General features: G+C 36.3%; 1 protein-coding gene across 5 annotated transcripts; it reads left to right on the top strand.

Moving 5' to 3' along the window:
- The first annotated feature begins 7621 nt into the window (after window positions 1-7621).
- LOC311081045 (uncharacterized protein) lies at window positions 7622-21263 on the top strand. Of its 5 annotated transcripts, XM_084111442.1 has the most exons (6): window positions 7632-7690; window positions 7832-7852; window positions 8365-8581; window positions 14849-14929; window positions 15273-15374; window positions 15708-16245. In XM_084111442.1, the coding sequence occupies exons 3-6, from the start codon at window positions 8404-8406 to the stop codon at window positions 15728-15730; spliced, it is 384 nt and encodes a 127-aa protein (XP_083967568.1). In that variant the 5' UTR covers window positions 7632-7690; window positions 7832-7852; window positions 8365-8403; the 3' UTR covers window positions 15731-16245. The 5 variants fall into 5 exon arrangements, with proteins under 5 accessions (XP_083967565.1, XP_083967566.1, XP_083967567.1 ...); XM_084111441.1 differs by lacking the exon at window positions 7832-7852 and having other exon boundaries at window positions 7631-7690; XM_084111438.1 differs by lacking the exons at window positions 14849-14929; window positions 15273-15374; window positions 15708-16245 and adding an exon at window positions 20113-21241 and having other exon boundaries at window positions 7650-7690.
- The last annotated feature ends 1739 nt before the right edge of the window (window positions 21264-23002 follow it).

Here is a 23002-nt window from a genome sequence, read left to right as displayed (position 1 = left end):
CTAAGAGATTAAGTGCTATAAGCAGCTGTAACACCGAGGGTAGTGAGTGGTTGTGATGGGTGACATGTTCAAGGTCACTTTCTAGGTTGTTAGCGATCTCATATATTGCGCGACGACCAAATTGATATTGTTTCAACAGTTTTTCGTCGCTAAGATGGTTCAGAGGGTTCTCCCTATCACGTAAAATTCACCTTGGCACATCAACATCTTGAACGGGATCGATAAACTCAGCCATGTTTTCTCATTTGTGTTCGCAAAACTCATTTAAGGTAAAGTGTTCATAATCTTAAGCTATACTTAGGAAAATGACAGTTAATGGGCTTTATGCAACACTTAACGGTTTTTAAGGGATTACTTAAGAGAAAAATAGATACTTAAGGGAAATTCTTAGGGTGTATGACGTTTCACCTCAAGAAACCGTCAGGTAACACTTAACGGTTATTTTAAGTTTAAGGGAAACCTAAGGGCAACACTTAAGGTGTTTTATGCAACCGGGCACAGTACTTTAGATGAGGGAAATTTCACTATTCTATGTACAGTAAACTACAACAAATGTACACCCTCAAACATGTAATTGTCAACTTTAATTGTAGCCATTTTTTTATGTGTAGCCTACTGTATTTTTGCAGAACTGAGAAATGACTGCCTAGAGATATAGTCTTGTGTCAGAAGACCAATAAACTGCTATAGTACTGGACCAAATGTGCAGAGGATGTTGAATTTACTGTACTGTTCTGTATTGTGGTGCATACCAAGTTCAAATACAATTCTTTGGTATTTTAACTTTTCTTTTTCTAGTGCTTTTCATCTACTGAAATCTACAGTGGAGTAAGCCTGTGTTTGTAAGTTGTGTCATCTGTGTTGGAAGTTTGATTTTGACAGAAGAGAATATGTTTTTGACTAATATTTTATTTTAACCTGGTTTTTGAAAGTTGGTATATAGTTTTGAGATTGTGTTTATAGTTGTGAGAAAACAGTGAATTGTTTCATGAATTGTGTGTACAGCGTAATAACTAATAACTAGATTGAAACGTTTGAAAAACAAATTTATACTGGCCTTTCTTAAAGCCAAATTAAAGTCTTGTTTAAAAAAATGTAGTTTAGTCAGTTAGGCCAGAATAGATAGATGTTTTGGGTTTTTGCTAAAGTGTTGCTAGGTGGTTGCTAGGCTCTTGCTATGCAGTTGCTGGGCTGTTGCCATAGACATAATAAATACATAGACGCCCCATTGGTCGCTTCATCTTCGACGGCGCCGCCATATTTGTCCGGGCAACTTGCCGTAACTCTCTTAAGTAGACTGTTCCTTTCACAGGTAAGACTGAAGTAGAGAAACTTCCAGAGGAGTGTGAGAATTCAATTCAAAGGGGCTTTATTGGCATGAAAGTTTTTGAAACAATGTTGCCAAAGCATATACAAAATATATAAATAAAATATATACGTAATATATATAAACATAATAAAACAGTTATATGAACAATAATAATAATAAAAAAAAATTAAAAAATAAATAAAAACACATAGTAATGTTTTTATATAGTAATAACTTTACTATAGTATAAGTTATGAAACTTAACACAATGTTTGGATATATTTGTGTGTCGGTCACTCACTGCCCCTCAGGTTGTGGCATGTTTGTACATATTGGGCAGTAAGATAAGTTCTGTCTCCTTCTCCCAGGAGAAAGTTTAATTTAGAAATTTCATTCAGGTCTTTGAAGTTTGGGATTATATGGTTAAATTTGTTAAAGTAAAGGTTCCTTGTGTCTTTGAACGCTTCACATTGTAGGAGAAAGTGCATCTCTGTCTCAACCTCAACCTATTAGGGTCTGATTTGTCCCCACTCTTATGAATGGGGGAAATGAGCCCTTTGCACCAGATGTCAGGAAAACATCCTGACTGTAGAACAATATTGAACAGCTTTAACACTGCAGCCTGCATCTCTGGGGTGCTGCATTTGAGCATCTCGTTTTTAATGCTGTCTGGACCACAAGCTTTCCTCGGCTGGAGAGATTTTGTCTGTGTGATCAATTCTTCCCAAGTAATTGGAGAATCAAGAGGGTTTTGGTTGTCTTTAATGGTTTGTTCTAATGTTTGGAGTTTTTCTTTTATAATATTTTGTTCTGGTCTAATTTGTTTAATTGGTATGTCTTTGTAGAGGTTTTCAAAATGTGCTTTCCAGATATCACCATTTTGGATGGGTAATGTCTGTTGTAGTTTTGTGTTGAACTTGTTCCACATATTCCAGAATTGATTTTGATTAATGGCGTTTTCAATGTCTTCAAGTTTCATGTGGGTATAATTTTGTTTTTTTGTTCCTAATTGTACATTTGTATTTATTTAAAATGTCATTGTATCTAATGCGTAAGGCCGGGTTGTTTGGTTGGCGGTGTTTTTCATTTGCTATATTTCTAAGGTCCTTTCTGATGGTCTTGCATTCTTTATCAAACCATTTCTCAACATTTTGTCTTCTAATAGGCTTATGTTTCTGTTTTATGAGGTCAGCTCTGATAGCTGCCTTATGGAATATCGTGTTGATGTCATCAATCGCCTTGTTTACACCGTTTTTGGTAGGGACATATTGAGTTTGGTCATATGTTGATATGTCATTCATCAGATCAGGTGATTTCAGGGCCATGATGAGTTTCTCTCCACTGTCTGGGTTCCATCTGTAGCCAGGATTTAACTCATACAGCTTACTGGGTTCTTTTGTTTTGGGATTTAATTGATCTGGGAGTTTAAAGAACAGATTTATTTGGTTGTGGTCTGAAAGTGGGGATTGCTGTCTGACAGTGAATGCACTGATAGTTGAGGGGTCCATGTCAGTGATTGCATAGTCTACTACACTAGATCCATGAGCTGAGGAGTAGGTGAATCTCCCTATAGAGTCCCCTCTGAACCTACCATCTCCCTGCCACTTTGATTAATTTCACAGTCGAGGTTGTTCCGATGGGTGATGGTTGGTGTAGTAAACAAGGGGGCCTGATCAAATACATGGTTGTGGCTCTGTGGGTCGATGACATCAGGTTCAATTCTCGCTCTCTCTCTCTCTCTCTCTATATATATATATATATATATATATATATATCTCGATCCAGAAACCATTTTAACGTAAATCACGTTTTTTTCTGGTTCATGTTTATATATATATATATATAGATAGATAGATGGATAGATAGTTATTATTTTTATTCAGGTGGACAGGGAATGCGGCGGCTGAATCTAGTTTATCAGATGTGCAACTGGAGTGAGGAAAACCATGCTATATAACCATGCTATATAATTTTCTCCCATGCCAAAAGCAGAGAATGCAAGAAATCCTTTCAAAATGATGCCACTGCAAATTCTTGCCCTGCATGTAAGAGAATGCTGATCTGAGAATATGAGACACTCTCAGACTCCAGGTGACTGATTCAACTCCAGCCTTTGAAGAAAAGGGAATTTACTTCTTGCATAGGATGACATCATTCTGACTGCTTTTTATTTTGTAGTTTAGATAATTACTTGCTTTTCACACCATAGGTTGAAGAGCCACAGAAAATTCCCATTCCCCCATTTCTGTCATCACATTTTGAAAAACCCTCCAAGGAAGAATTGATTGCCCGCCATGTATCTCGCTTAAGTCAAGGGGTGGTCGAAAGCCAAAAAAAACTATCCAGCAGGATCAGGAAACTCCTGGCGGATCTGGCGGACAACACAGGACATGATGACAACCCTGACATTCCCACCTTAAGCCCCAGCACCAGCTGAAAAAGCTGCGATAGGCGAGATAACTGTACCGCCTATAACAACAGTATTAGATACTATTAAAGGAGTAGTTCACTTCAGAATTCAAATTTCCTGATAATTTACTTACCCCCATGTCATCCAAGATGTTTGTCTTTTTGTCTTTCTTCAGTCAAAAAAAAATTAAGGTTTTTGAGGAAAACATTCCAGGATGGAATTCTCCATACAGTGGACTTCAAACGGGAACCAACGAGTTGAAGGTCCAAAATGTCAGTTTCAGTGCAGCTTAAAAGGGCTCTACACGATCCTAGCCGAGGAATAAGGGTCTTATCTAGACAAACCATCGGTCATTTTATAAAAAAATAAACATTTATATACTTTTTAACCACAAATTATCATCTTGCACTAGCTGTGATGTGCCACACATTACATAGGTGGCAGTATCGACCTAGTGTTTACAAAGCAAACTTGCATTTACAAAAACATAAATGAAATAAAAGGTAAAACAACGATGTCAGACAATTTTTGAAGTTGGAGGAGAAAATGAGATGGATTTTTTCACCCTACCCTCCATTTTCTGCCTACCCAGCATGACCTTTCCAACGCGATTATGTAATGTGTGGCGCATCGCAAAGCTCATGCTAGACTTCGTAGCTCATATGCTGCTGTAGGTGCCGACAGACTTCCGGCTTCTTTCACAACTTGACTCAAGTTGTGCCCCGTACCTTTCCACCATGCATCTTTACTCCTCTTCTTCCTCTCGGCTGTTGACCCTGTTCCTTTTCTGGTTGTTCACCCTTGTCAGAAATTGTAACTGTGTTGTACTCTGTCTATATAAATTAAACTTAACGAAAAATGAAAATGAACCATGGTTTTATTATAGTAAAAATGTAGTAACCATGTTTTTCTGGCTAATTGATTACCATTTGTATAACCACAGTTTTACCACAAATACAATGGTTAAATAAACTATGGTTAGAGTAGCAAAACCATAATATTTGGAAGGGTTATGCTTAGGGAACTAATGCCTTGATGTTTTGAGGGGGGAGACTATTCAACAGGGAACCATGTAATTTATTTTGATCAACATGATATAAGCAATTAATAATGTAGGAAACAGCAGACCCTTGTACATAATCAAGTACATGACTATACCAAAGCATTTGCAATTTGTTTAAAAGAATGAGAAATTGCTTTTATGATGTGCACAAGTGACTAGATGATATGGAGGTTGAACAAGCAGTTTTGAGAATTTCAGTTGTTTCAGTTATTTATATTAAATAACTTCATTATTTTAAAATATTGTAATTATTTTTATATTTCCATGAATGGAATTTGTATATTATAAAGCAATGATTTTATTTTCCTGTTTAGAAAACAAGGTCAGGCAACTGAAATGTCTTCATCAGATAGAGTCAGAGAGAAAGCAAAAAGTGGATGGCCAACTGCCTGACAAAAGAGCAATAAAAGGAAGGAAATATTTAGTCCAGAAAACAGCCATCACAGAAGAGATGCAGAAGAGTAAAGTCTTTCTTCCTCACAAATTATATCAACAAAATGTTAACAAATGCATCAAACATTAATCACATTCTTTTTTTAGGTTGAAGAACCACATGAAGACATACTACAAAAAAAGAAGCGAGAAATCCAAAGAAAACCGCAAACTGAATGACCTTAGAAGACAGGTTAAGGCTTAAAAGGCAAAAAATCTGGAGCTAAAGGCACTGAACTTTAAATTTGTTAAAGATGTTTAAAAATCATGAAAATGAAAAACACTTCCTTTTGGTGTTGATTACAGAGGTCATGTGAACTTTTCTGTTATTGTTTTATATTTAGATATTATTAACAGATTTGAGGAGTTGATGCCAAATACAAATATAATCAGATCTGTTGCACCAACCTGTCCACCAGCTGCATCTCCTACAACTGCTCCTCATCCAGTTAATAAATCAGATGTAAGAACCTTATTTCTTTAGATATCATAGGGATAGTTTATCCAAACAAATAAGAATTATCATATAAAAAAAAAAAAAAAAAATCTAAATTGATTTCTCAAATTTCTGCAGATTTTGGCCTAGACACATCGTGTGACGTCATCACAACACACATTCAGACAAAGCCCACTTCAAAGTAGGCTATCTGCGTTGATCTTTAATTGATCGATAAACTTCTGTCACAAACACACACACACACACACACTCTGATTGACGTTGTTTCTATCAATTGGTTCAGAATATCAACAGTGCCTGTTTGCTGCATAAAAGAGGCTCGCACACTCGAGGAGCGAACAAGTGAAGGAGACGCTGAATGAAAATGTAAATTCTTTATCATTTACCAGTCAAATTTGTAACTGAGACAAGGTGATTTCTCTTCATTCCAGAATATATTTTTAAGGTTTCTTGAATTAATGATTCTACATTAGGCCATCATGTATCTAACCATCCAAGAGCACATTTGGCGTTAAGAGCTGGAAAGACCACCAAAACTGGTAACTCCGCAGTGAGTCACTGGCTATGTTTACATGCACAACTTTTCATTACGATTAATGAATCTGAATGTAGTGTTTACATGAACGCTAAACATGTGTTCGGGTTGATGTGCGCATTTATATGTCACAAGCTTCAAATTGAAATATATTTTTTGACATGTGCACACTGCACGAATATACAGAGTTTCCCACTGTTTGCACTCAATAACCAAAGACTTACAGCTCAATTGTATTCAGAGGCCCAAACTGAAAATAGCAATTTGGTTCAGTTGTTATTTATATGGCCACTTTATGTCTCTCAGACAGTAATATGTCTTAAGCCCTATTCGCACTGGATTAGTATTATCTGGGGACCTCGTGTGATTTAGAAATTATTATATTATTTAGTGATTCTGACACATCACTGTCCTTCACTGACTACCTTTCACAGCTGTCTTGATAACGTTGGGTATGTAAAACTTTTGAAGTGACTCCCATGAGCGCAGAACTGAAAAGAATGTTGCTCTAAAATGACGTAAAAGTTGCATGAATTCCGATAAGACTGTTTGGACTGCGGTCACACTGTAAAACATCTGACCTGTATTGAATTTAGGAACATGTATGGAAGTGGCACAAATCGGAATTGAAAAGATCAGATTCCATGTGGTTTGTGCTGTTCACACTGTCATGATCGGAGTCATGTGAGCAAAAAAATCGGATTTAGGCCACATTTACCTGCAGTCTGGATGTAGCCTTATAGTTCAATGTCTTGTGTTGGTTTTGTATGGATCACACTGTTTTATTATTTTATTTTTTTCATGTTGACTTTCACTCTTCTGTTTTGTTAACATTAAGCTGTTTATACGATCTGCTACGCCCTACATACCATCATCTTCATCATAATGTACCCAGCGATTTGAATCACTCTACATAGGCATCGTTTTTAAAATTAGACTCAACAACCTTTCTATCAGTACTTTCTGGTATTTTATGAATCACATTTATTATTGACATTTTTCTTGCTGCTTCTTTTATTTGTCTTCTACTGATTCTCGGAAGATCATTATTTTTAGTGATTTTATACAAATGTTCAGGTATTTTTAGATTCAAATTAACTTTAATATAACTTTCCACATGTTAATATATGAAGAAAAAAACCACACTGACTTTTATGTTTAAATACTGACGTATGATGTATGAATACTCTTTTATCAAGTGTGCTTTATCACATTTTTCACTATTTGCATTTTAATACAAGGATATCTGGTATAAATGCTTTTTTACCCTAAACAGTTTTACCTTTTAGACAAAATATCACACTTTTTCAATAGCAGTTAATATTTCACAAAGAATTCAACTTAATTATCCTGACATCTATTTTACTATTCTATGCACTTTTGTCGTTCTAGAGTGTGAGCAGGGCTTTTATTTTGTTGCGGTCTGGTGACGTCATATGGCCGCGCCCCCGCTCGTGCATCTGTTGTGGTTCAGCTGAAGAAAGGTTTGTCTTTTTAAACATTTACATTTTTTAAACATTGCTATATGAATTATTCATCATTAAATCATTATAATGAAATATAATAATTATAAATAATTAGAATGCTTTATTTAACATTAATATAAGTTATTTCTCTCAACAAAGCTTACAGGAGTTATTGAAAAGGTGCGTCTCATTTCGCTCCCAATATCGTGAACGAGTTTATTGTAAACACGAATTCGGTCAATGGGAAATATTAATGGAACTTTTCTTCTAATCAATGATTAAACAAATTAATTCAGTGATTCGAATCGATACATGCTGTTCAAAACAGTGTAAATGCAACGCAAACAACAAACATCATGTGACAAAAAAAGAAGACAACTGACAAACCAACTGCTAATGTTTTCTTTAACAGTGGAATCTTTTAAGTGATCTACAAATCAAATATGAAATGTCTATATAATTTGAGTTATTTTATTAATCTGTAGTGTTAGTTTTGAATGTTTTTGGCTGATTAGGTCATTTAAGTCCATAAACTCTCACTCTGACGGACTCTCTTAACACTGAACTACTGAACTAACGTTAGAGCTGATTGAGACACACAGAGGTTTAGTGTGGATTTATTTTTCGTTTTAGTTATGTATGTTTCTTCCTGTTAATTATTCTCATCTTAAACTTAAATTCTCCAAACACAGAAAAAGTGACACAGCGACTGAGATCCACGTGACACTATTATGAAGATGGCATTTCTTAAAGAGGAGAGTGAAGAAATGAAGATTGAAGAAACATTAAGAATGAAACAAGAAGATACTGAGGAACAAACTAAGATGTCGTTTATTAAAGAGGAGAGTGAAGACATTAAGATTGAAGAAACATTCAGAGTGAAACATGAAGATACTGAGGAACAAACAGGTTGGTTTCATTATTCTCAAAGCTGCATGATCTGTTAATGTTCTATAATATTTTTTTAATTTAAAAGGTTTTCTGGTATGTCTGAGTTTTTGGGGTTACATTGTAGAATCTGTGGTTCGGTTGATGATTAGCCGAAAAACCATTAAGACCATATTTACTATATTTTAAAAGTAATGACTGTGCACTCCTCAGCACAGAGATAGTCTCTTGGCTAACTACTTTAATACATGCAGGTGTGTTTTTTTTTAACTAGCTTAAAAATATGAAACATTTATAATAAGAAAAAAGAAATATATTACATTAAATATTTATCTGTGTGTTTATGCTGCATGAGTAAATATATCTGCAATATATTACACAATGTAGTACCATATCAGATCACATGTATATCTATATATTATGAAGTGTATTGCTGAATATAAAATTACATACATTATGATATATTAGTAAATATATTTTCACATATTTTTCAATGTATGAAAAGCGGCAATTCCTGCTGTATTATTCAATATATTATAATATATTACACAATATAGTATTCTGTATATTTTCAAATATACCGTTAAACCATTTAATATATTGCTCATTCATATATGGGAAATATATTTTCATTCCGTAAGGGTCGTCTGTAAGGGCAGGTGTGGCAGTGCCAGTCTTGGGTTCAGTAACCCGGTGCGCTCCATGGTCCGCAAGACCGCTTTCACATTAACAGTTTTTCACCAACTTAACTGCCAGTGTGAAAGCACCCTAACTGTTCATTCATACTGTGTCTAAGTATGTGCTCTAGGCACAACATGTTAAACCAGTTAGATATTTTGTTTGATCATATTGTTGATTTGTTGATCCTGCAACATTTCTAAGGTGGACGAAGGCTGTTCTATAAACATTAGAAATGTCATTATCAAAGAACCAATTGCTGCCAACTAGGGATGCAAATTATCAATTAATTCATTAATCATTAGTTGATTGACCTTATCGATCGATTAACGATTAACTGATAAGCGGCTATTTTCCTGAGAATGTAAATTTCTCACGGTATCAATAGTGTCTTTAACATAAAAAGCAAAATATTGCTTATATACTGAATAAAAATGCATGTTATATTGCTCAATTGATGTTTTATTGTAACAGTTGGGATACGGTACAGATAATGGCATTTATGTAGTTTAACAAAATAAATTATGCACAGAAAATTAAAATACATAAAAAATAATTGTGCTCTGGCTCACCTGTTGCATGTGAAACATTAAGCAACATAAAATACATTTTAAATAAAAATCTATATGGGTAGGCTTAGCCTACAATATTAAGCCTAAATATAATAATCTATCTGGTAAACTACTTGAATGAAAAACTTGAAACATTAGCAGCAGCACTTATAATCCCCCTTGGTCTGAGAAAGGTAACAGTAAGATTACTAGACCTGAACACAATTTAAATCATCCCTGAGGAAGGTGACAGTAAAATTAGAGGGTGTCCCTTAGAACAGTCAAATGAAGATACAGGCTACCTCTCCTGAAACAAATATACTGCACAAAACGCTATGTTCCTCACCAAATGAATAAGAATGGTTTTTAATCTAAATAAAGGGCTAGTAGGATTGTAAAATGTTTCAATGTGATTGATCATTTAATTAAATTAATTATTTAATAATCAAATATAACGACTAATGAAAAGTGTCACCAACGCCTCAGATGCGTGCTCGGAATATGTGACTGTTGTGGATGTGCTCTTCCTGGAACAACGCGCTGAAAATGGCAACTAAACCCAATGAATTCACAACGATTTAATAAAACAGTGTTCTCATGTTATGTAATATGACAGTCCTAATCATAGTTATTATTAACCGTGCATTGCTGTTTGAGCTGCGCGCTGAATGAGTAACGTTAAACTGGAGCACTTTGCTAGCGCGTTATTTAACTCAAAGAAACGTATATGAGATTAATCAGATATATACAAAATAAACATAATATTACAAATTATATCTGCACAAAAGAAGCGAATGCACAAGTGAACTTGAACTAAGTTACGTGCCATTCAGAATGACTCATGTTGTGGACGCGCTATTTCTGGAGCAACGCGACTATGGCAACTAAACCCAAATAATTCACAGTATTTTATTACAATATTTTTCTCTTTATAATGTTATGTAATATGACAGTCCAATAGTCATTATTAGTCGTGTATTGCCATTTGAGCTGCGCGCGCTGAAACTGAAGAGGATCACCGTAAGCGTTACTACATCAATTCTTAACAAAATGCATCATATATGAGATAAATCAGATATAGATACGTTAGGCTTACACAAAATAAACACAACATTACAACTTACATTTGCACAAAACAAAAGGCTGCGAATGCACACGCAAACTTATAGTCATGATGAAGGTGTAAAATGGTCCCAAACATAACTCCGCTATACATGTTTTGCGGTTGAGCAGCATGCAAACGCATGAACCTGCTTAATCGATGATCGATAAGTTTAACCGATTAAATGTATTATCGACAATTAATCGATCGTCGATTAATCGTTTACATCCCTACTGCCAACACAACTCCCAGGTTCTTAATCGTAGAAAACATTGTAACAGTACATACAGCCATTGGGATCTAGATGTGTGGAGAATTTTGGTATTTAGTCTTGTTTGTACCAACTGTCTCTCCGGTTGTTAAAAGGGTTAGTTCACCCAAAAATGAAAATTCTGTCAGTAATTACTCACCCCCATGTTGTTCCAACCCCGTAAGACTTTCGTTCATCTTCGGAACATAAATTAAGATATTTTTGATGAAATCTTAGAGCTGGATCACTCCTCCATAGGCTTCTATGTTATTGAAACTTGCCGGCCCAGAAAGTTAGTACGCCCTTGGCGATGAAAAAGGAAGCTTTGCCTTACAAATGTCACCCAGCGTAGGCTGATTTACTGTAACCGAAGCATTGTTCTTCGTTGTCTTTGCACACAAATCAGAGTGATAGCGAACAATGCAGGTTGGTTGTGTTGCCATTGTATTTTATTTTTCCGAGACAGTTCTTGCAGATTACAGTCTTTAGTGAGATTTGTATCGCCACTACGAAATCCAAAGTGGGCCCAAACCATAGACTAAAAAAAAAATATGGACGTAGTGTCCGTGACGTCACCCGTAGGGATTCTAAAGACCGTTTTTGAAGCCTAAAGTGGGCGTAGCCGACCGTCACCATCTTGGCAGCGCGTCACTCCCGGATAATCGAAAATGGGCAAAGAGGCGGGACGTGGGTGGAGCTGAGGAGCCTGGTGCTGAAACCACGCCCACCTAGCTCGACGCGATCAAGTTGTCTATGGATGGAAGATATTGGCGGTTGATTTTGAACCGATTTGAACCAAGCTTACTATTGAGGTAAATTAACCTGAACCTACACAACAAAACTTGAAATAACTATTTATATGTTATTGATATTAAACTACACAAGGTTGAAAACGCTGCAGCACTTTTAATACATGTGGTAACATTTATTTGCAACACTAGATGACTTGTAGAAAACGTTAACAGTTGTCATGAATAAGAATTAACATTATTAACTTTACTTAAAAACTTGCATCTCAAAGAAACAATTTGAAGCAAATCAATTAACCTGAATTTATGAGTGTGTATTTGGATGTCAACTGAATATAACGTTATTAAGATAGGGTTAGATTCGTATTAGCTAACATTAAAAATGTTATTACCCATTTACATTAGTTAGCGTATTTTTTACAAGCTGTGTATTTTTTTTAGTGATCGATTTTAAGGTGATGGCCACCCGTGACACATCCACCACGTCTGCACATAGCTTAAACTCTAAGTACTAGTCTTGGCTATTTGACAGCTGATATTATAATGTCTGTCTTAAAAGGACAACAACAAATTAGTTTGTCATCTATATTTTGAGGTGTTGCTCCCTTGATCTACGTTCTCCCACATGTGACAGTATTGTCAACATAAAAAACTGAGCTACCTTTCATAGTTAAATTCTTAATTTTCATTACCTCAAGCATTTATTAAACTCATTTATTTTCCTTCCATACACACAGTGTGGATCATTGGTGACAGCTATGTGAGACGTGGTGCCCAGAGAGCTGTAGAGACCATGGGAAGCAACCTCAGTCTGCCAGGCGTCCGTGTCTGTTGGTTTGGTTGTGGTGGACTGCGGTGGAAAGGAATTCTCCCCTTCTTCTCCCACTCCCTGCGAGGAAGAGCAGCACCGGATGTCCTCCTCATCCACTGTGGCGGCAATGACATGGGGGAGGTCAGCAGCGTCAAGCTGGTGAACGCCATGAAGGAGGACTTGCACCAGCTTAAACTCCGGCACCCAGGCATGAAGATCATGTTGTCAGCTGTGACCCAGAGGTGCCGGTGGAAGGCTGGTGCCAATCCGGTGAAACTTGACAAGGCTAGGAAGTTTGTTAACAGTGTTATGGCTACATTTGTTCGTAGCTTAAATAGTGCCATGATTGAGCACCCTCACATTAGACATGACAGTCCTGGGCTATTTTTGAAAGATGGAGTTCATTTCACACCTAGGGGAAATGATATGTTTTTAAATACAATAGCTAACTGCCTTAAAGGCCACATCCAAATGCAGTAAACTGCTTGCAGTTGGCAGTGTTACTGCTTTTGAATTTTGCCTTTAGGGCCAATTTTGTTAGGCCTAAATATAGCCCAGACCATCATGGCTAATGTTGAGTTTTTTATGTTAATTTAGAAACACCTGTAGCCATAACACTGTTACCACCTCTGCTCTTCCTCATCCCTACATTCCCACCACCACCACCACCACCACCATCCCATGGACTCTGCAGCGATATCATCCTGACTGAAGCATTACATTAAATAGATTCAGTCTTTCACTGTTGTTTGAGCACTGTTGTTTTTATGGCATACATTGATTTTTCATATGAATACCACAACAGCTTGCAATAACTGGGGTCATGAACAAAAGACAAAGAAAATAACTCACTGCTCTTGGCTAAATATCGCATTATTTAATGAGTTATCGCATATCGCATTTTTCTTCAATATCTTGCAGCCCTAAATGCACTGAAATGTAAAGGTTGGCAAAAAGTGGTCATGTTGCTTGATTGGTAAAATCTTCACTCGGATTTTTGCATCGGTGAAAACACTAAACTTAACTGGTGTGTCACTAATTTCACCTTAACAGTGACCTAATCAAATATTTAGTAATATAATGTAAATGAATGTATGTTGGTCAATACTTCTCAACCAATAATGTTGCTTGACTCTTTGTAAGGTATTCAGCCTACAGCTAATCACAGTCTGTTGGATTCTGGAGTGTAATAAAGTTTTAAATACAATTATAAATAATAAATAAATTATTAGAAATTAAATGAATAAATTAAATTATAATAGAATTTCACTCACCGGAAAAAATGGAGTCCAAGCTTCTTGGACGGTCTGTTAATACAATTAACCCCACAGCAAGACATTATAATCCTGAAAAATCACAAACACGACAGAGATGCCAAGTTTAGTGGCTGGAATTTATTTATTTTTACAGTCAGACAATTAGCTGAGGTAACGTGACGGCTAACAGACAGCAGACAAACGGCTAATGATGAGTAATGACCACAGCAGCGGGAATCCACCTGTCACTCAAAAGTGGACACACCCTTAATTATGCAGATATTTAAGTCTTAATATAATTTAAACGGATGAGTTATAAAAAAATTCACCCCCCTCACAGTTGTCATGAAGGGCAAAATTAGCTGTATAGACCAAAGCCACTTTTTGCTCCAGGCTGTAAACGTTTTTTTCTGCTGTAAAGTTGGGCATTTCAACATGGGGGAGATGCAGTTTTGACTCACTTTTGCAGCCAGCCTCAAGCTGCCAGTTGATGAATTGCCGTTTAATTCACTTCCGTGTTGGTTTCAAGAGAGAGACAGGGAGGTTGCTGCTTGGCCCAAACTTTTGATTTAAAAGACGCCGGTGCATCTTTGATTTGTTGTCGGTCCGCCATTATGCTTGTATTTCTTCTTGGTTGTGAATTACAATTTCCATTTATCTGACCACCTGCAATCTGGGAAGCGCCACCACAAGAAGCCTGGGTGTATTGCCGCTCTGGTAAGCCAAAGTGGGAAACCTCCACAGTGTGGGTATATGAATTTGGATCTTTTGTATGCCTAAAAAAAATATCGATACTTGGCGCCAGAGTGTCGTTAACGTCTCGCGGCCGGAAATATCGCGATAAATCGGCATATCGATTTTTTTTGTTTGTTTGTTTTGTCCCACCTCTAGTGTGGAAGAAGACCAACACTCCGAAGGGAGACCAAATTGCATTCAAGAGAGTTTCTGAGATGACACCATCCACAACACAAGGTTTGTAATAAGTTTGTTGATGTTGCGTGGTTTTAATTATTTTCTTAACTATGTAATGTAATGTGGTTTAAAGCTATTGCTAATAAGAGTAATCATATTTATGAAATTATTCTAACATACACTCACAGTGTGTTGTAGTGCAGGTGAAAAATCATGATCGTAAGCTTTATAACCATGTTTAAAGTGAGGCTGAGGTGTACATTGATTTTTTAAAAAGCTTTGATTGTGTGCTATAAATGAATGATCATAATAAAAGAGTGGTAAATTGAGATATTACCATCACTTGAAATTATCTTAAATACTATTACTAATTTTTATAACCAGTTTTATACTATTATTTCAGCTGGCATCAAAAGACCTGTCACCCAGGAGGACAAAGAATGGGCTCACGCATCCTTGTTGCAACTTGGGCGTTTTACTGGGATGGGGTGGATTTTGAGTCCAGGTAAGATTTTTTTACTTTTGTACTTTCATGTACCCTTAAAATTAGCAGAAACATCACAATTACTCTACAGTAAACCAGTGACAATTTAGTAACAATTTAGACAATTTAGTTTATAATTTTGTGTTATATTTAATAATTTCTCAAAATTTGAACCAGGGGTTTCAAACTGTGCAATATAGTTAAAAACTAACATTACATAATTTTGGCTCATGAAAAATGTGGTTAACTACACATATGTATGTATGTAAACCATTGCTTTCATTTCAAATGTATTTTGTATACACTATGTGGCTAATTATGTACTTCACAACTTGTGCCTAACTTTAAATCTAGACTCTCCCAATCAAGACGTTTGATGGGCTGGTGACCAGCCCAGGTTTTGTCCTAGCTGACAAACTCTAAACTACTGGCATCAGATCCAGGGAAACCTACACCTTACCAGAGCTAACAGCTGTCACCTCCTCTTGACCTTGTCCTCCTGTCAGTGCTCAAAGACCCTACATGGACTGTTAATATTGACACTCTGGGAATATTTTATAAAGATTGTTTCCTACCATACATTCTCTCACAGTTGCAAGAACTGTAAAACTTTCTAAATTCAAAATAGTGTTTATGTACTGACAAGTTAATATGTCGGTCAGTGTTAATTTTCTCTGTTGCAGCTACTTGAACTTGAAGTCTCCCTGTTGTATTCTTGTTTACCTTAATTATTTATATTTCTTTAGTCTGTAATGGTTCACTGATCAAAATGTTTGGTCCAAAACATTTTTTTTTTACGTTAAATGCTCGTAGTACCCTGCATTCATAAGCTGTACTGATGTCCTTTAAATAAGCTGGGTTATAATAAATGAAAATTTGGCATTTCACACAATCAAGGCAATTTATTTATTATACAAGTTTGTAGGCCCTTCATGCTACTCACACAGAACTTATAACAGATAATTAAATGTGTATTAGAACATGGTAACATAAAAATATGGTAACATAAAAATAAAACTATACAGTTATTTATATACATATATATACTAGGAGTGGAACGGATCACAAAATTCACGGTTCAGATCATTTGTGGGTTTTGAGCCACGGATCAGATATTTTTTTCGGATCAGCAAAAAAAACAAAAAAACAAACAAATTATACATACACACACACATATATATATATATATATATATATATATATATGTGTGTGTACATAATGTCTCTCTCTCTGTGCGCACGCTTCGGGTGCGTGGGCATACAGATAACGCGCGAGTTCCGATTTTCGCCTCTTCTTCCACGTTTAAAATGGTTTGAATACATAAATTGGCAAGACAAAACACATCCAAATTATAAACTTTCACTCTATGTAGGTTAAATTTAGCAGTTAATCCGCGAATCACATGCGTGCTGAACCGCGGGGCCTGATCCGTACGGATCAGGGATCAACTGCGATCCGTTCCACCCCTAATATATACAGGCATAATGTATTACACCCATTAACCTGTTTTGCGACTTTTTAATCCGATTTCTGCAAGCAAATATACAGAAATTCATGTATGTACAACACAATAAATTTGTTAACTCACAAATTTACAAACATCCATTCTCTGTGAAATTGGATAAGACACACACATGCACTTTAAGTATCTTGTTTATATTTTTTATATTATACTTTCCAACTGGTATGGAATGTGAAACAATTTCAGTCGCTGAATTGAACGCTCCACATGTATCCTAGCTCTTGAGATTAATCTGTTATTGTTCACTTCCTCCTGTGTAAACTGTCCATTGACAAGGAAAGACGGGATGTTCAGGGAACATTTTTCTTGCTACGTAACCTACACACATCTTCGGCTTGTCTATAGATTGTTAGCTAGCTAGTTTCTGACAACTGAAACGTGATGCGAAATTTGGGTTTATAGCAACAAACAACATATAAAACCCATAGACTACGTAATCCTTTTTCTCAAAGGGCCGGTTTCGCTTTGGTTAGCACCCACTGGCACCAAAGTTTCTTCATTCATTTAAGATTTGATTTTTACCTTATCAACTGCAGCCATTTCCTCTTCTCTTTCTTGTCACAGGGAAAGCAGTAAAATGACAGTTGAATGTCACTTGTTTTTTTATCTATTCAAACAACACGGGACACAGCACTGCGGCATGGTACAAACACGAGTGAAAGCAGCAGGTAGGTAGAGAGGACCCGAAAACCAGGGTTCCCACAACTTGGTTAACTTCAAATTCAAGGACCTTTCAAGGACTTTCCAGGTCCAATACCCTCAAATTCAAGGACTTAATGTGGGGACACGTTTGTTGTTGTTGAGGTACCATTATAGTAGTTTTGTGCTCTTGATTGTCATGGCAACGTACAACACAAAGTACCTCACGCGGAAAACACTAAACGTAACGCGTAAATGAGCGTAACTAACGTAAATCAAGCAAGCTAGTATGCATAGGCCACAAAGTATTGGTGAAATAACACATTAGCGGACCGGAGGGAATAATATGGAATTTTTTCCAGAAAACTTCTTGCACAAAATAAATTCAAGCACTTTCAAGGACCTGTATGCATGTATGTTTATTTTCAAAAACTTTCCAGGGCCTTGAATTTTTGTTTTCAGATTCACAAACTTTCAAGGATTTCAAGGACCCGTGGGAACCCTGGAAAACACTATTATCGGAGAGTGGTTACGTCACGACTTAACCAGATTGCAGTGGTTAGGCTCCTTTAAGAGGCCAAAGACTGGGAAGGGCATTCATGTTTTTCCCCGGGGGGTGAAGGTGTGTTTTCCATCGGTATTCTGGTACTGGCAGGGGCGTTTACCATTTTGGGGGCCCTATCTTGGTTTCTTGGTTTTACCTTGAGCAAGAGTCTACTTTTTGTCCACTGTCTTGTACATTCAAAAAATGTAGTCCTTTCAGCTTTCCTGTTTTTTATTTTTTGTAATAACAATAACAATAAGGAATTTTGTTACTATTTTGAGGAAAATCGAAATCCTTTATTTGAACTGGTCCCCTTTTGACAAAACTGCATCTTTGTTGGTCATTTATTTTCTCAGGCCAAAGCACTGGGTCATCGGAAAGCATGATTTCGCTTACCACCGAATAGTGGGGCGGGGGCTGGGTATCAGAGACAGGGCAACTCATCTCCGGTGACAGGTGCGGGCGCAGCTTGCTTAGTGGGCGGCCGCAACATGGTTGGGTCTTCCTTCTCTTCAGATGTTTCATTTAGATTTTTAGGCTAAAAAAAGTTATAATCTTTGGCAAACTTTCAGTATTTGATTTCTTATGTTTTTAAGCGCCGCTTGGATACGATAAAAATGAAAAATATCAGTCTATAAATGTGTTTTAAGTTTTAGATGAGGGAAATACATGCGTTACGGAAGTGACAAAAAAAGGTTTTAGGAGACAACATATTTTGTAGACTTTCTGTGAATTACAATGCAACTATATCTACCGAGTGGAAAAGGGTTGGCTCATCACAGAACATAACTTACTTTTTTCGGAAGAAAAATCAGTGTTACGGACGTGACGGTTCAGGTCTCTATTTTTCTACAAAATGTTTACTGTTGACATGAATAAAAAGATGGGTGGCCTTTGATCTCTCTTGTGAAAACATGAAATATAGTTGATGAAAAAATGCATATGTGGTGGATAAACAGCAATCTCCTTCAAATTTCTATTAAAGCACATTAATGCAGTAAAATACAGACCTAAATGCAAAACATAAGTAGGGTTTCATTCTTTTGGTAAAAACGTAATTTTTTCATGGCAAGGTGTTGACATTTGCATGGAACTGCGCGTTTGCAAAATGCAGCCGCAAGACTACTGGCTGGCAGGTACTTGGTAATATATTACCCCTGTCTTGAGATCATTGCATTGGTTATCAGTTCCTTATATAATTAATTTTAAGACTCTAATCTTTGTTTTTAAATCTTTGCATGGTACAGTCCCTCTATACATTGCTGATCTTATTCATGTTCATTGTCATGTGGAGATGGCGAATCAACATTATCAACTTCATTTTTGCAGCGACACTGAGACAGAAAACACTAGTTTATTAATAAATAATTAAAATGTCTCCTTGCTATTGTTGCTGATGCTTAGCCGTCAAACTTTATGAGTGTGCTTGAGCTCGGAATATAGACTCTATATAATATGACGACTGTATTAAACGCTCATTATGGTTTAGGATTCTCCTCAGTAGGCTATTTGAGTAATTAAGCAAATATAAACATGCGATTAGTTGAGTAATGACTTGAATGAATGACTGCTAGTCGACTAGAAAATCTTCAGTCAGGGTCCTAATTTTTTTACATTAGCTTTTGATTGGGTATGAGCGTTGTGGTATTGTCACTATAGCTACTCGTCTGAGATGTCCTTGAATGGTGTGTTTTGATTTTTTAAATTTGTGGTAATAACAAAAAATTAATAAAATTAATTTCTGTAATTAATTTTATTTTATTACATTGTACAGCACTGTGGTCAATTATGTTATTTTATTTTGTGCTTTATAAATAATATCGGATTGGATAACTGCCAGCTTGAAATTATTTGAGACATGTCATAAACAAAGCAAAGAATAAATTATATTTCCAATAGGTTCTGAGATTACAGGTAACGCCTCTTTTATTAGCTTTGTGGGTATAGGATCTAATGTTGTAGGGTACATGTTGTTGGTTTTGATGCTTTACATGACTAAATGTGTTAATGTCTGTTAGTGGCATTAAACTTGTATTTGTCTCTTTTCGCCTTAGACCTGATGCTGCTGAAAGAGGAGAGTGAAGTACTAGATGAAATGGAAAAAGACCAGTATGAGAAACATCATGATTTCACCACTGAAGAAGAAAAATTTAGTTGCTCACAGACTGAAAATTCATCCTCACAAAAAAGAGCTTTTAAGACAGAAACTATAAGTTACTTCAACTGCCAGGAGTGTGGACAGAGTTTTACTAAAAAAGCAAACCTTAAAATCCACATGAACATTCACACTGGTGAGAAGCCATTTACCTGCCTTCAGTGTGGAAAGAGTTTCACTCAAAAGGGAAGCTTTAACAGGCACATGAGAATTCACACTGGAGTGAAGCCTTACACCTGCCACCAGTGCGGAAAGGGCTTCACAGCAGAACTAAACTTAAGATGTCACATGAACCTTCACACTGGAGAGAAGCCATACACATGTGATCAGTGTGGAAAGAGTTTCAGACATAAAGTAACCCTTAATAACCACAGGAGGATTCATTCAAGAGAGAACTGTTTTATATGTCATCAGTGTGGAATGAGTTTCACAGACAGCAATCACCTTAAGAGTCATGTATTAACTCACACTGGAGAGAAACCTTTCATGTGCCATTATTGTGGAAAAACTTGCTCAAACCAAACAAGCCTGAAGACTCACATGAGAATTCACACTGGAGAAAAGCCTTTCACCTGCTGTCAGTGTGGAAAGAGTTTCACAGTTAAATTAAGCCTTGAGAGGCACATAAGAGTTCACACTGGGGAGAAGCCTTTCACGTGTCTTCAGTGTAAAAAGAGTTTCACATATCAAAAAGACCTGAAGCGTCATTTGCAAACTCATCCTGTAAATACATTGCAATGTACTTCAGTGTGACAAAAGGTTTAGAAAAAGGAGCCATTTCGGTCCGTGTATATTGCATTCATTAGTTTTTTTTATTATTTCACATTGAAAGTATAAAAATCAGAAATTGGCACACTCTTTCTCTTGAGGGAGAAAACAGCTTGATTTTATGTTTTTAGGTTTAGGGGTAGAAATGGATAAACGGCTTGAAAATTCGATTTCCACATGTGCATGAAACGCCCCTTTCCGCTGATTGGTCATCTGAAGATCAGCCCGTTCTGCTCATGAAATAAATAAAATCCATCCAGAATAAAAGTTATGACTACTGTGTATTTACTCTTAAATCGAGTGGTCTGTGCTTCGCTACAATGTAAATGCATCTCCGTGCTGTCCAGTGGGACCACGCAGCTTTGCCACGCAGATTTTGCTAAATAAAACCCAAATTAAGTTGCCATCTCTGAATTACGGTAAGTTTGACATGGTGTGAAAACAGTTGTTTTGTGTATGGAGGAACTGCAAAAGGTGGCTGATTGGTTGTGGCACTTGGTGACTGTCTACGACTCAAGGAACACACTGATGATGTGATGTCTGCGTGAGCAGGTGCACAGAAGTTTCAAATACATACGTTGACAGGCAAGTAGGACATCATCCCAGCTAACAGGGAACATTCCCATAACTTTAACTAACATTCTTTGAAAATTAATAGGACAAATCGTTCTCAAAATAATGTTTATGGAATGTTCTTGTAATGTTGTGAGTAATTGTTCTTAGAACAACATTCTTGTGATGTAATTAATACTTGCTGAATGTTTTTGTAATGTTACACTAAACAGTATCACCCATTTCAACTTAAAATTAAGGCAGCAACTGAACTTAAGTTAAATCAACTTACAAGTAATTTCAACTATTTTGAATCTTTCTAGTGCTGAATTATTCTAATAAAATATTGTTAAAGTCAAATCAACTTAAGTTAAGTTAAAAAAGAAATAACATTCTCAATTGCAATCTGTCCTGATGTGGTTTAACATTAATTTTGTACTTATGATAAAGTAAACTTTAAAGTGTCTTTAAGAGATACAGATCATGGATTAAAACAATTCAGTTGTTTGAAGCAACATTTAAGTTTTGTTTTTAGACCGGTTTAAGTATTCAAACAGTACACAACCTGCCTGTGCATGTTAATGTGTGAATGCTACTGGCCAGTACATGTATACAACAAGGGCACAAGTAATATGGCACATAGTTTTAGAGTTGAATCTTGACTAACTGGACTCAGGTCAGGAAGCAGACAGACTGGCAAAACCGACCGTCTGCTAGCTGTGTCAAATCACAGAGGTCAGATAAATCCCATCACATAGAGCCTCTTTCACCTAGCTATCATCATATAGAGACTGTGTCTGTTCCCTGAATTAGGAAATACAAAAAAAAAATCAAACCCATTTAAGGGTAAAATTTTTATTGATGTTCAACAAATATAATACAGATGAACAAATGATAAAGTTGCTGAATATTCTATCCCTTTCTTCAAAAGCACTTATTATAAATTATATGATTACAGATCATAAACTAGATGTGCTGAGTTTGACAAAAACCTGGCTAAGACCAGACAATTACATTACTTTAAATGAGTCAACCCCGCAAGATTACTGTTATAAACATGAGCCTCGTCTGAAAGGCAGGGGCTGTTGCTGTAATTTATAGTAATATCACCAGGGCATCAAAGAATTTGCTGATTTTTTATCGGGAGTTAGTACTGGCTGCAGATAAAAGTACTAATTGTTGGCGATTTTGATATCCATGTAGATAATGAAAACAACGCATTGGGATTGGCATTTAGAGACATTCTTAACTCTATTGGAGTTAGACAATACGTGTCAGGACCTACTCATTGTCGTAATCATACTTTAGACCTAATATTGTAACATGGAATCAACGTTGATAAAGTTGAAATTCTGCAGCAGAGCGATGACATCTCAGATCATTATCTAGTCTTGTGTAAACTTCATTTAGCCAAGGCTGCAAAGCCGACTCCGTGTTCTGCCACTAAAGATTGCTTTATTAACAATATT

The sequence above is a fragment of the Abramis brama genome (genome assembly GCF_963993115.1).
Source record: "Abramis brama genome assembly, chromosome: 4".
Taxonomy (NCBI): domain Eukaryota; kingdom Metazoa; phylum Chordata; class Actinopteri; order Cypriniformes; family Leuciscidae; genus Abramis; species Abramis brama.
Note: the sequence above shows the minus strand (reverse complement) of the source record. Positions and strands in the feature narration are given on the sequence as shown.